The sequence below is a fragment of the Fukomys damarensis genome, unplaced genomic scaffold (genome assembly GCF_012274545.1).
Source record: "Fukomys damarensis isolate Sample0158 unplaced genomic scaffold, DMR_v1.0_HiC HiC_scaffold_5, whole genome shotgun sequence".
Taxonomy (NCBI): domain Eukaryota; kingdom Metazoa; phylum Chordata; class Mammalia; order Rodentia; family Bathyergidae; genus Fukomys; species Fukomys damarensis.
The window spans coordinates 18,664,380-18,679,078 of record NW_022900917.1 but is presented as its reverse complement, the minus strand read 5'-3'; the positions used below and the strand labels follow the sequence as shown (position 1 = coordinate 18,679,078).

Sequence of the window (14,699 nt, the reverse complement as noted above, 5' to 3'; positions counted from 1 at the left end):
ATTTTTTATATATTTTATACATATATCCAGAAAACTATGTACATTATATAACATCTGAGGAGACAAAACTCATAAAGTTATAGATACTAAGTGTGTTAACCACAAGCAATCTCAAACCAGATACATCCTGTCCAAAGCATTCTATACCTAAGGACTCTCTCCCAGGGGCAATAGTTTTATTAAACATTTAAAATATATCAAGATATCTCATTTAATTCTTATCAGAAAAAAAAGCTGTGATTCAAAAGAATTGTCCAAATTACATTTGAAGAAATGAAGATTCCCAGAAGTCAAATAACTTGTCTTAGATCACCAAATAATCAGTGTAAAATAGAATTAAATTTAGGCATGCCTACACCTAAACTCTATGATGGTTTTATACAATATAACAGAACTTAATTACTTTACAATTAACTGAGTATTTGAATACAGTATTACTCCTTTAAAGTAGTTCGTTAGAGGTCCTGAGAGGAAAAGATAAATTTAGCTACTTAATGAAAAACAGTAAAACAAAGTCAAATGACAAGTGACTCTTGGAAAATACTGGCAACATGCCTCAGAGAAGCAATTTTTCAAATATATAAATGGATATTTATAAGAAAAAGGGAGGGAGAGGTGGGTCCAATTTAAAAATGGGAAGGGATACATACAATTTACAGAAAAGGAAACAAATTCAACCCATGAAAAGCTACTCCAAACATGAAAAGTATTTCAACATTTGCTGCTCCATACACTGTTTCCTAAAAAAGATAAATGGTTATCTTCAAGTTATAAAATGAATAGAAATCATAAAGTGTACTGATAACACTGTACTAATGTGGAAAATAGGGAGAATGACACTTCCATGTATTGTGGGGGCGTATAAACTGGAAAACTCACACAGGATTTTACAGTATCTATTAAAATTACAAATGAACATGGCCTTTGACCACGCAATTCCACTTACAGAAATGTCCTGCTGTTCTACATTTGTACTATAGATTACCTATGTCCACCATATGTGAAATGAGGCACGCATGGGAGAGCTGCTGCATCATCACTGTGACAATGACGACTGGAACCCCCCTCAGGTTTATCAGTGGACAGATTTGTAGTATGGACTGCTAGGGTTAAAGAAAGGAAGCACTTAAAGTCTTCAAGATAAAGGTAAGAAATAGGATTCAGAATAGTGCATATAAATGCTACCAATTGTTATGTATGTGAGTTCGTCCACATAAATGCTTGTATAGAATATTCCTAAAAGGAGAAGAAAAATCTTGATAATGGTAGCTATTGCCATAGATGGGTGTTGGAAGGCCTAAGGACAGGAGTAAGTAGCAGAGAAGAATGAATTCTCTCTTTTGGCAGCAAGGATTGGTATCTGATTCAAATATTACTAAAAAATTGTTATGTACATTGTGATAAGTCTTTCCAATACAATTAAAATATAAGGCTCATCCAAACAAAAATATTGAATAAGTTAAATGCAGATTATTCAAATATCCTACGAATTTTATAATTTTTTTCACTGAAAAGAAACCGAGTGCATGAAATCAGTAACTAAGTTCAATTAATGATTATCATGCCTATTTCAGCAGAAGTCTATTTTTCACTGTATATCTTTTTGAGTACATGTAGATGCAATACCTATTTTAAAATTCTAAATAATTAAAAAATTATTCCATGGCTTAATCTAACAGTTTTAAAAATCACAGACTATACCATCTATATTAAAAAACACTCCAATTATTAGGAGCACGTGATCTTGAACAAGTCACTCAAGCTCTTCTAATGCTGCAGTTTCTTTTATTCAGAATTAAATGTAAGGAGACTCCAGCCACTACTCTGGAGTTAGATTAACTAGGTTTGAACCCCAGCTCTTCCTGTTACACTGTGTAAAATCTTAAGCAAATTACTGAACCAGTCTGTGTCTCCCATGTACAAATGGGACAGTAATAATTGCGAGGCAGCCTCTGAAATGATCCTGTCTTGTATTTATCCTTCCTTGGAATAATCTTTTGCACCAAGGCAAACTGGTTTTTGAATGGGTAGAGAAGCGAGCAAAGTTCCTGGCAGTCCAGAGAAGCAGCACTGGAAGTGTTTCCTGGGTCACTCTCTCACCTCTATATTGTGACTCCTGTCCCTGTCACACCAGACTGTATGTCCCATGACAATAGAATGCATGTCTTTTATGTCAGCAATCTAGCTCAGTGCCTTGACTATATAAGGTCTCAAGCTGACCCATATATACAGTGCAGTTTTTTTCATTTTCCTTTGGACTTCAGAGAACATGCATCAGGTTATGAGAGTTCAAGAAACTGCAAAGCCCTCTGAGTTGCAAGGAGGCTCAACATCAACATCAGCCAGGAGGACAGTGCTAGGACAATCCCACAAGGAAACTGCTGCAGGCACATGCGTGAACTGATGTGGCCAGAGGCAAAGTACTGCAAGGGGAGATGAAGAGAAATGCACTGACTGATCTGGGCCCAGGTGATTTATGTGGATGCCAAAGAGAAGCTGAACTTGTATTGTATAGTATTTCTGATTCAGGAAGTAAGGTAGACAGTGTCCCATTCAGCAAACCCAGGACTACAGACTGATACACCTGAGTGTAGGGTGATGATGAATTCAAAATGTTAACTCAAGGACAGAGTTTGTTCTGTGTGGTATTCCCAAGGCCTAGCAGGACCTTCATCTCGCAGATTGACACTGTTTCACTGTAAAGATTCAGCGATTCAGTAATTCTTTGATTGTTAAATAAAGTAAAAAGATGTTTATAAAAGTGCTACTTCAGGAAGAAAAGGAAAATTAAAATAGCCACCTTATGTACAGGACCAAGCAAATTGTACAATATTTACCAAGAGAATGTAAAACTTCTACCATCAAATATTGGACAGAGAAAAAGCACAATCATGCTTTTATGACTTTAAATGCACTCTTTTTAGCTATTTGTTGATAGAGTGTTTTAAAAAAAGAATTCCAGTTTCCAAAGAAAAAGTTAAGTACTGACTCAGCAGTAAGTTGAAAAACAATGGGTAGCTGAATATAAGAACTGTTTTAAACAATTTAGATCAGAGAAGGTCTGTAACAAGACCAAAAGCATTCATGTCCATTGTCTCTGCAGGTCCTCATGTAGCAGAAGTGCAAAACATTTCTTCCACATACATTTCCCATCGCCACTTAGGAAAATCACTCTGAATGCCCTACCTGATCTTAAGATTTTCAAGGTCTTCAGAGAAAATAGCATAATTTTTAGTCAGGAATGTTCCCAGCTGATTATCGTGTAAACCCAAATCCTTGAGAAACAGGAGTATTTGCTTAATATCTTTTTCAAAATCCAGTCTTAGAAGGAGGTTGGCTGTATCTGGATGCTTTTCTATCTTGGACAAATCCACTCCTATAATAAATGACAAATACTCCTTGAACATAACTTGTTATAAGCACAAAAATTACTGATGAATAATCCACTCAAAGAACTGAGATAGACAAACAGAAACTTTGAAATTTTTTCATTTTCTTTAGACAGGTTCTCACTATGTAGTTCAGGCTGGCCTTGAACTTGTAGCAATTCTCTTGCATCAGCCTCCAGAGAGCTAGGATTAGAGGCATGCACTACCACACTGGGTTTACATCTAAATATTTTATTAGTTTATTAAATTTATTGGTACCAGTTACATTCATCATGATGTATCTTGGTTCTTATTTTTTCTCCATATCCCTGCCCTTCCTTCACCCCCTCCACCCTTCCCTATTTACAAAGACTTTGTTTCCATTTTTTTCCTTTTCTCATTATTTTTTCTTTTCCCTTCTTTCCCCTACATTCCCATTTCCCCTACTTCTTTAGCTCCTTTCTTATTTCACATTATGTTATACAATTTTATTCTTATTTACACTTTTAGTTTTTCACACCAGAGAAATTACTGGGTATTTACATGTGTGTCCTGTTTATTTCACTGAAGAGTATGGCCTCAATATACATCCATTTAGCTATAAATGACTCTAGTTTATCATTTTATGGCTGAGTAGTACTCCATTTAACAAAAAAACAAATCTTGAGGCCACGGATTTGGCTCAGAGGTTCTGCTGCCTGCCTTGCAAGCGCAAGGGCCCAAGTTGATCCCTGGCACCAAAAAAAAAAAAAAAAAAAACCTAGAGAGAAAAGAAAAACCACATTTTCTTTATCTTTAAAACTACATTAGTTACAGTAATAAAAGCAAATTGAGTTATAGTATTTATGTCGAAGACAAGTATTGAGGAAAACAAGAGTGTTCAGGGCTATTATTTTCTGCAAAGACAAATTCAGTAAGCTGCATCAACAATGGAACACATCTTTGTCTATGGCTTCTTGCATACTGTCTGCAGGATGTTTGAGAACCCCTAATGATATCCACAGTACTTTCTCAACTGGTAATTCTACAGGATACAAATCCTATAAATTGTTAACTAAGTTTTTGTTTACTCAACTGTTATTTTATCAAATTTTATTGGTACATTTACAGTACATATTTACATTCCTCATGGATAGTACATGCACATAATAGCTCAATTCTTTTATCCCATCACCTTTCCTTACCTTCTCTCCCCACTCCTTCACTCCATTCCCATTTGTGAAAGATCTCTAGTTTCTATTGTCTATCCTTTATTTTGCTCTGTATTTGTATTTTATTTATATTACAGGATATTTAAGCTTGTGTATCTGATTTATTTTACTTAACACTATGGACTCAAGGTGTATCCATTTTCCTACAGATGAATGAAGTTCATTCTTCTTTTGGCAGAACAATATGTTACAGTGTATAAATACCATATTTACTTTGTCCATTCATCTGCTGATAGACATACAGGCTGCTACCAAGATTTAACTACTGTGAACTGTGCTACTATAAACATGGGTATGCATGTATCACTGTAACATGTCTTTAACTTTTGGAAGATACCTAGAAGGGGAACAACTTGGTCAAACAGCTTCATTTGTCTGAGGACTCTCCATGCTAATTTCCATAGTGGTTGTGCTAGTTTACATTCCCACCAACAACGGAAAAGGATTCCTTTTCCCCACAGCCTTGCCAGCATTTGTTATTTGATTTCTTGATGATGATGATGATGGCCATTCTTTCTAGGGTAAGATGGAATCTCAGTTTGCTTTAACCTGCATTTCTATAAAGATAAAAATGTTGACCATTTCTTCATGTATTTATTGGCCATTGGTACTTCTGAGAAGTGTCTATTCATTTCACTTGCCTATTTCTTTTCTTTTCTTTTCTTTTCTTTTTGATTATGGGGATCGAACCCAGGACCTTGCACTTACTTGCAAGGCAGGCGACAGAACCACTGAGCTAAATCACCAGCCCACTTGCCATTTCTTGATTGGGTCTTTTATTGGGGGAATCCAATTTTCTTTGAGTTTTTTATGTAGTCTAGATCAATAGTGGAAAACCTAGGGCACACATGCCACAGCAGGCTGTTTATATAACTGAAAGCTCTAAAAGGTTTTCCATCGCTGGTCTAGATATTAGTTCTCCGATGAATAGCTGGAAATTTTTTTCCCATTCTATAGTTTATCTTTTCACTCTTTTGATTGTTTCTTTTGCTGTACAGATACTTTTGAATGAGATGATCCCATTTGTTGAATCTTAGTACTATTTCTTGTGCAACTGGGGTCCTGTTCAGAAAGTGGTTGCCTACACCTATGACTTAAGAGTTTTACCTATTTTATTTTCCAGCAGGTTAAGTGTTTCTGTTCTAACATTTAGTTTTTTGATCCATTTTGATTTTAATTTAGTACATCATGAGAGATATAAGTCTAGATTCAATCTTCTACATGTGGGCAGCCAGTTTTCCCAATACCATTTGTTAAAGAGACTGTCTTTTCTCCAGTGTATGTTTTTGGTTCCTTTGTCAAAGATCAAATAGTTGAATGTTCATAGGGTTGTTCCCGTATCTTCTAGTCTGTTCCACTGATCATCACGTCTGTTTCTGTGGCAGTACAATGCTGTTTTTTCACTGTAGCTTTGTAACATAACTTCAAGTCTGGGACTATGATACACTCCTCATTTTGCCCTTAGAGCAAATGCCACATAATTTGGGGGAAAAATCATTCCAATATTGAATTATAATTGGGTGTAATTTTCTTGCCTACAGGTTGGCTATGGCATGTAGAGACACAACTCCTTTTCTGCCTCTGGTCACAGCTAAAACCTCAATGGTCCTACAATGCAGGCCAGGACTGCATCAGCTGAAGACATCCAAGTTCCTTGAGAACCCAGTAGTAAGAGAAAGGTTTCACCTACCTGGAGAGGGATAAATTCTTTATCAGCTCAAATGGATTCGAGGGACTCAATGCAGGGTCGTGAGGAGAGTTAAGGGAATACATACAGCACTCCTAGCTCCAGAAAGGAGGAGGCTGAAGAGTTTACCTGAGCCAGAGGGATTAGGAAGCTACTAGGAAGGGCTGCTTGCGGGCTGTTGGTATGGAGTGAGCATTTACAGGACCCAGAAAAAGAGGGAACAGGGGAAAAATACCTGCACATGGGTCTTCTAGCCTTTACCCTGCAGGTACCTTGCACTGACTGAAGCTACCCAGAAGCCACGTGCCCCTCTGGGATACAGAACAGGCAAGCAAACAAAGAAGAACCAGGACTTTGCTCAAAAGTATTATGTGATACAGCAATCATGGTTCCTTTACTTCTAGGTCATGCTGCTGAGGCATCAGCATACAGAGGAAGGATTGGCTGAAACATCTTTCAAAGCTCTAAGTCATTGATGGCGAACCTTTTAGAGCTTTTAATGATACAAACAGGCCGCTGCAGCATGTGTGCCACAGGACCACCACTACTGCTCTAAATACATACTGTAAATTATTGAAGAGTCATATCCATGTCTCAAGTTCACCATGCATCAACCACAACACCTGCCACAGGCAAGGAAAGCTGTTATGGAGGGGAAAGTGACTAGCTCCCCTGCTTACAGTCACACAATCTCTCACCTCTGAACTCGCAGAACACTCTTTAAAAATTGTATATATTTTGGGAATACAGCAGATGTGTGCGCACACAGCTGGATGATTAAATCAATCCAATTAACACATCCACCACTGCATATACTATTTTTTATTGTGAGAACATTTAAAAATCTACTTTGCTATTTTCAAGTACATACATTAATACATTATGAACTATAGTCATCATGCTGCACCATGATCTCCAGAATGTACTCCTTGTAACAAACCTTGTGACTTTTGACCAACATCTCCCCATCATACCAATTCTACTCTCTGCTTCTCTGAGTTTGGCTTTTCAGCTTTCACATGTGAGATCATACAGTTTTGCCTTTCTGTTCCTGTCTTATCTCATTTAGCATAAAGGACATCAATGTTGCAAACAGCATTTTCTTCTTTGTGAAGGCTGAATAATGTATCACTGTGTATTCACAGCACATTCTTTAACCAACCATGCATCTGTTGATGGACACATAGAACTGAGGTGGGATGGAAGATTTAAGTAGAAAGGACACAAGGAAATCAAGATTTTTAAAACTGTAAAGAAAAACTGCTGCTTCACAATGCAAGACTACTTTATTTACTTTTTTTTTTTCCTTCTCCAGAAACAGCAAACCTAGGCAACTCCCTTACAGGGAGAGGCAAATGGTTTTGCCCATTCCTTTTTACTTGCCAATGGTCCTCTGCCACCCATGAATGGACCACAATCTTGTCTCTCACTAGAGGTGGGCCATCCTCTCCTACTCATTAAGACTACAGATTATCAAATTCCACAGATTTCCACTTCATAAAACACTTGAAAGATCCCCAGTTCCCACTCTATTGGGCCCTATTATCTCCCTCTAATAAATCCTTCTCTCACCTCTTTTACTGACATGTCCTGAAAATTCTTTTTCCCTGATGGGTGACAGTGAATCTGCATACTTATTTCTTTTCTTTTTGGTACCAGGGATTGAATGCATACTTATTTCAAAGGGCTGGGTTATGTTCCTTATTTCAGCCTTGCTGACCGTCACACCCAGCCCAGTGACAAGATATGTACATGAGAAAGAGCAGTAATACTAGATTTTCAGGGCCAAAAGTGCTGATATGAAAACTGTCAAATTACTCACGGAGATACCTACAAGCTGTGGTTCAGTGACAAATGAGACCCTAAACAAAGGTGAGACTCTAGCAGGAGAGAATCAGATGGCCTTGAAAGATACAGAGGGGAGAATCTACAGGATAAGGTGCTAAAATTAGAGGACACAAGTAAGGGGAAAATCAATAATTGAAGATGATCCCTAACAGTTTCCAGCAAAGAATTTTTTGCTTTCTAAAATATGTGTGTGAGATGGGGCGGGGGGGATATAAAAAATTAGCTGCTTCTCTGATGAGTCAAGATTTAGCTACATCCTCAAACTACAATATATGAAAAAAGATGGAACAGAGATAACAGACTTATCAAAGAGAAATGAGAAACTTAAAATGCCTGCAAATGAGAATTCTGACAAGTGGCAAACTGACTAGAACAGGTTAAGCTGAAATGCTCCAAGTTTCAGACTCTGAATTTTCAGATTGAGGGATGTTCAAACTGTAGTATATACAAGTATTCTAAAATCTGAAGAACTAGAAATCTGAAACACTTCTGCACCCATGCATTGTAGCCAAGAGATCTCAACCTGTACCACAAAACTCAAAATGCTCAGAATGGGAGTCCACAGAGACCTAAAAGGTTAGAGATGAGTTATAGGCTAAAAACAGGGGCCAGGTTGTGTGACTTTTTATGGCAAACTCGGGATCCCCCACCCCATCCTACTCCCCAAGTCCCTTACCCTTCTGTTCCTCTCAATCCCCCTGGAGAAAAGAGGTTCATTGCTTGGTAAAATCATGTAAGAGAGTATTAAACTCAGAGGTAATGAGAAAAGTAGAAGTTTGAAGTAAGTTGCTAAATTCTAAGTAAGACAACTAAATTGAAGTATGCAGTGAGATCCACTGTTGCCTTTTAACTCTCCAGCTCCAAGTGATATAGGGGAAATAAATATAACTCTCAACTTGTTAGATGTCAGATATGCCAAGTTTGTGTTCCTCAAAACCAAAGAATGAATTTTAACGAACAAAAGGTTAAGATAGCAAATATTTATTGAGGGAGACAGATGTGGCTCCTGAAAGATAGGAGGGGACCTGAAAAATGGGTTGCCATGGATCCCACTTTCTAGAGGAAGTTTTAGAGTAAAATTACAAAGTAAGGGCAAAATCTTGAGGTGGGTACATTATGGAACAAAACTATGATCAATCAATAAAACTACAAATTTAGCTGCTTAGGTAATATGAACCCAATGGGGAAGCAGGTCATGTAGCAAGTGTGCACATAAAGAACAAGGACCATTCTAGGAAGAAACAACCAGGGGGTTCTGTCCACCCACTGAGGTGACACTATCCCCAATTCACTGCTCATCCCTTGGGGAGGCGTGCTCTTCCTATCTCCATGTTGAGGCCTGGCACTCAACAGATGTGCCTCCAGCTACAGCTGTAATGTGTTTTCCTCTTCTTCACTAACTCCCTTGAGTGTCTAGCCCTATCTGCCTGCCTATAATATTTTACCTAACTTAGTTGTCTATAATACAAGTACAACCTACAAGTCAATAGCCTAAGATAGTTATGGAGCAAGTCTAGAGAGAAATTATCCAAATCAGGACAGGGGACTTCAGGAGAGAGGTCAGGGGATAGCATGGCAAATGGGAACAGCATACTATGGAGAGTTAAGAGTAACATATTATTTGATTGGGTGAACTGAAAAACTGTTCTGAGAGGTCCCTGGAAGGTATGGAAAAATTTAACCCTTGACATAAGGAAAACTAATCAAATGAAAAACAAAGCAATTATTAATTCCAGGAAGACCAAAAGTTGTACAGGAAGAAAATTAATAGTATACTTTTGGTTAAGAATACTAGTGGCATTATACTCAGAATATAATCACTGATTAATGATTTCTCTAAAAATTATAACTATTGGGCAAATTGAAGAGAATATGGGAAAAGCTGATGTGTATATATAAAAGATCAACTGATGTCCAACGCTGATGAAGCAAGAGCACTGTAAATGCTTTAAAAATGTAGCGATTAAGTACAAATTGAAAGAGTGAGAAAAATCGAATCATCTGGGGAAAGGGATCCAGGGTCATGAAGAATGAAGCAGGGAATGTGGCCTTTTTACTTTGTTACTTTTGTTCATGAGTAAACTACTTTGACAAAGACTAAAATGTTAATTTTAAAAGTAGGGTAAAAAGTAAAGTGTCCTCAAGAAGTACACATACACATAGGTCAAACTTACCCAGAAGCACTAACTTCTGCAGGGTCTCAGAATGATCTACATAGTCTCGAAGAGTGTATGAAGCTGGGGGTAACAGAGGGTGTGCAGCAATCTGAATAGCTTCCTCCTCAGAAACTTGCTGCAATGAAGACAAGGGAGGCAAATCATCCAGATCTTTTGAGGTCAGCCATGTGGAAAGAGGGAAACAAGTTAGCTCTCTACGGTACACACTTAAAAACGGTTTCTACAAAGATCAACCTCTTTGTGTCTTTCACGGTTAAACCTTGGAATCATTTCAAAATTAAATATTTAAGAAGTTCACAAAAATTCTACCTTCTAAGTGGTAAGATTAAGACTACAAAGAAAAGACCAGCTACTATTCCTCCAAGATAAGTTTGTTGGTAAGTTTCAAGGCACAGAACTCTCTTCATTTTTCATCAGCAGATAAGATCAACTGCTCTGCAAGCACATTTTTTTCTCTTGGTATTTAGGATTGAATCTCGTTTTTTTTTTTTTGGTACTGGTGATTGAACTCTGGTCCTTGAGCTTGCGAGGCAGGCAGCGGAACCACTGAGCTAAATCCCCGGCCCTGAATCTTGATCTTTGACCTGAGCTATAAGCCTAGCTCTTTTAAAATTTTTAAATTTTGAGACAGGGACTTGCTAAATTGCCCAATCTGAGCTCAAAATTTGCAGTCCTCATCTTCCCAAAGTGCTGGGATTACAGGTGTGCACCACTGTACCCTGCTCCTTCAAGCACATTTTGAGAGAATGAATCTACCACAGCAGGTTACCTTGGCCAAAAGTGTATATTTCAACAGCCTGAATTGCAAGGTTAAAGTCATGACACCCTAAAAATGCTTTGTTTTGAACCAATACCCTTCTAAGTTATTCTCAACTGCCTTTACGAAAAGAATGACTATAGTTACTTTGTAGTACTGTAAGAACTGTTCTTTGGTACAGCCTTGATTCTCAGGTTTACTTCTTATTAAAATACAGTATAGAAGATCCTTGACATTGTAACTTCAGAAACTGGACTGTGATCCTTCTGCTGTTTTTTGCCTCTAATTGCTACCTACCCTTCCTCATTTTTCATAGCCAGGCTTTCATCCTGCCCCTCTTCCAATTAGCTAGCTTTGTCTTTCTCTTCATACATTCATTCATATTCTGCTTAGCCAAATATTATCCCATTTGTGATGCAATACTAAACTCCAAGACTAGGAAGCACAGGAAGGAGAGGACTAAAAACCAAGACAGAGGAGCTTTTGGAGGTGATGTAACTGTTCCAATTGCTGACTGCGTTGGTTGCTACACAACTTAATGTATAGGTAAAAAGTCACAGAACAGTAGACCCCAAAAGACAGATTTTACCTGATGTCCATTATACTCTAATAAATCAATTAACAGAAGAAAAAAATTTAAATAATGTATATAATGACCTATTTAGGAACAAGTGTTATATATAGCTATGAAACAATCATATATATTACCCCACAAAAATCACAGTTAAGTAAATTAAAGGTTTAGTAGGAGTAAATGAATAAAACTGGCACTGCTCCTCTTCTTGCGTGATATAAAATATGACCTGAAATGGGCTAGCAGAACATAAACAAGTAGTTTGTTCAAACTACCAAAGAGGAGAAAGAGGGACTTTGCTGAAAATTCAGAATTACCTTCTAAAGACAGCTCAGAATCAAAGCTGGGTAGCTTTTGTGTCTTCTCTGACTGCTCATTCACCACAGGAAGCAGAGTGCTCTGGGCAGAATTACTCTCTTGCCTACTTGAGTTGGGAGACTGGGAACTATTCCATAAGGAGGAAGTTCTGTAAGTCTTATATCCCCACTGGAGAAAGCAATCGTCAGAGGACAGCTCAGGCCGGGCAGAAAAGCTATTTAACAATGTTTTTCCTGGTCTGGGAAACTGTTTTGTGAGTTGTGTTGCATTAATGAAGCTCCTCAATTTAATTGAGTTGAACCATCTGGGTATCTGTTGGGCTGACAGGGCCATTTTTCTTACAATAGTCTACAAAGAAAAAGTACAACAACCATCAAAAGAAATTCAATTTACTTAAATGTTCAAAACAGTGTTCACACAGCAAAATAAATTGGCAATTATTTTTTCTAAATGAAAATGTTCAAATAAATTCAGACGACAAAAGTAGTGAAATGTTTCTTATATACAGAAAAAGCCACAAGCAAGGCAGTCTCTCATAAACCAAGACAATAATATCTGTACGGGAAAAATAAGGCTATGCTTTACAATTTAAAAAAAGGCAAATTTACTGATGAAAGAAAAACATTTAAAACAAAAATCTATAAATGTTCAAACTGCAACTGATCCAAGTAAAGTTAATCAATCATTTATGGAAAATACGATGATGCAAATTAAATGTTCTTGGAATTTGGTTTGAAGGGCATTTAAGAAGTGCATTGCTGATCAAAGTAATACTGAGTTATTCAAATGAATTTTTGCATTAAATCAGTCAAAAAATAGAGGAAATCCACTCTGTCTTAAATGAATTGTCACAATAATATAGTAGAACAGTGAAGGCTGTTTCTTGTTTAGTCCTTAGAGCTGAACATTGATCATTATTCCGCATATAAAGCTGCTTTTCAAAAGAAAAACGAACAAAACTAGTTTTGTCAAATTGTGTTTCACTGTAGGAAAGAGTTCCTTCAAAGAAAACGTCAAAATAGCAAAGTGACAAAACAAAGAAGAAACCAGCAATGCAAAAATGTGTATGCTGAGTGGAAAAGTAGTTCTTTTTAACAAACTGACATTGCTATTTCAAACTCCAGGAATATGAAAGAATTTTGCTAGCTCATTAGAATGGTAAATTTGATATATATATATAAAACCTATGTTAAGCTAATCCATATGAAACATGGCATAGAATCAAGCGTATAGTAAATGCTCAATACATATTAGCCATTATTAACTAGACAAAAATACAATTAATTCTGTCAATTAACTGATGCATACAACTTCCTGCTTTGTTCTACTACATATTGGAACTCAGCTTGTTTTATCCTCTGAATTAAATACTTGAGGGTTTATGTTCTTGGAGATTTGCAGCTTTGGGAAGACGGCTGAAAGAGTTTTTTTTTTTGTTTTTTTTTTGTTTTTTTTTTGTTTTTTTTTTGAGGTGGTGGTGTTTACCGGGTATCAAACTCAGGACCTTGAGCTTGTGAGGCAAGCGGTGGAACCACTGAACTAAATCTCGGGCCCTGAAAAAGAATTTATAAAAGTGAAAATCTCCCTTTCACTCTAAGGTGATCTCAGAAAGGAAATAAATATTCACAATGAACTTGTGGAATAGTAACTTTTATTACATTTTGGTAGGACACAAGTCAGGTTTTCCCTCAAACCTACTCTGCTCTGCACAGGCACCCAAGTGATGGCCCAAAGATGTCAGTTATGCTGTCGTGCCAAGTGTCTCTTGTGTGGTCTACCACAACGTGTGGCCCGCGAGAAAGGCTAAATAACCATTCTTCAGGTACCTCTCAACTTTTTTAGACTTCCAAGTTTGTCTACACATTTAGTCCTACTTCAAATGAAAATCCTGAAATCCCAAATTCACCCTGGAGTCTCTCCTGAATCGTTATTCAAAAGTGGGGAAGGAGGTAGATTAAACCGGTTGGTGGAACTAACCTATAAGCCCACCATTCTGGGAGGCTGAGGCTGGAGGATGGCAAATTCCACCACAAAGTGGACAACTAGGCAACTTGGGGAGACCCTGTTTCAAAAAGGGGCCGACGGTGCAACTCAATATGAAAATCGCAAGTAGTGCCACCCCAGGCAAAACTCTAAAGTATCGTAAGATATTCTCAACTGTGTGTCTAGTACTTTGTTAGGAACAGAAACAAGCATGGGAGCACTCATCTTTCGGGCTTCGAGATATCTACCTCGGTAACTCTAAGTCAATTCAGAAGCTAAGGGGGATGAAGGGGTGGCTCCGTAATAAAGGGCTCTTCCCTCTGCGTTCGGCCCCGGCGCCTTCTGAACCAGCCCTTCTAGTTTCCCCAGGAGAACTTCCGCAGGAAGCCACTCGACACGCAGGGCTTCGTTCTGCGTCCTTCCAGAGCCGCTAACAAACAAGCATGGCCGCGGTCGGCCCCTCGGGGAACGAAACACACCCCAAGCCCTGTCCACCGGCCACCAGGCCCCGAAGGCCATTCCCTCGCTTTACCTGTGGCGAAGCCCGCGCTCCCGGTTCCCCGCGACCGCCCCGGGTTCAGGCCCCGCACGCCAGTCCTCCCTCCCGCTGGGCTTAGCGCGGCGCTCCCAGACCACGTGGGGCGAGCAATCTTATTCTCAGATAAAGTAAATTTCAAACCAAAACTCATTAAGAGAGACAAAGAAGGACACTACATCCTTGTAAAGGGAACAATTCAAGAGGAAGAGCTGACAATCATAAACATATATGCACCAAA

At 38.1% G+C, this 14,699-nt stretch overlaps 1 protein-coding gene and 1 long non-coding RNA gene across 2 annotated transcripts in view; one reads left to right on the top strand and one right to left on the bottom strand.

Moving 5' to 3' along the window:
• The window catches only part of LOC117284631, an 18,103-nt gene extending 10,292 nt beyond the window's left edge, over positions 1 to 7,811 (top strand). Inside the window, exons 2-3 of the long non-coding RNA XR_004515727.1 lie at positions 981 to 1,146; positions 6,121 to 7,811. This is a non-coding gene — a long non-coding RNA (uncharacterized LOC117284631). The remainder of the gene's footprint in view (positions 1 to 980; positions 1,147 to 6,120) is intronic.
• Mterf3 (mitochondrial transcription termination factor 3) overlaps positions 1 to 14,561 on the bottom strand; it is a 21,537-nt gene extending 6,976 nt beyond the window's left edge. The window contains exons 1-4 of the mRNA XM_010619591.2: positions 14,456 to 14,561; positions 11,940 to 12,288; positions 10,289 to 10,441; positions 3,187 to 3,376 (exon numbers count right to left, since the gene is read on the bottom strand). Coding sequence (XP_010617893.1) covers positions 3,187 to 3,376; positions 10,289 to 10,441; positions 11,940 to 12,273 — 677 coding nt within the window. The 5' untranslated portion in view covers positions 12,274 to 12,288; positions 14,456 to 14,561. The remainder of the gene's footprint in view (positions 1 to 3,186; positions 3,377 to 10,288; positions 10,442 to 11,939; positions 12,289 to 14,455) is intronic.
• Positions 14,562 to 14,699: the final 138 nt, after the last annotated feature.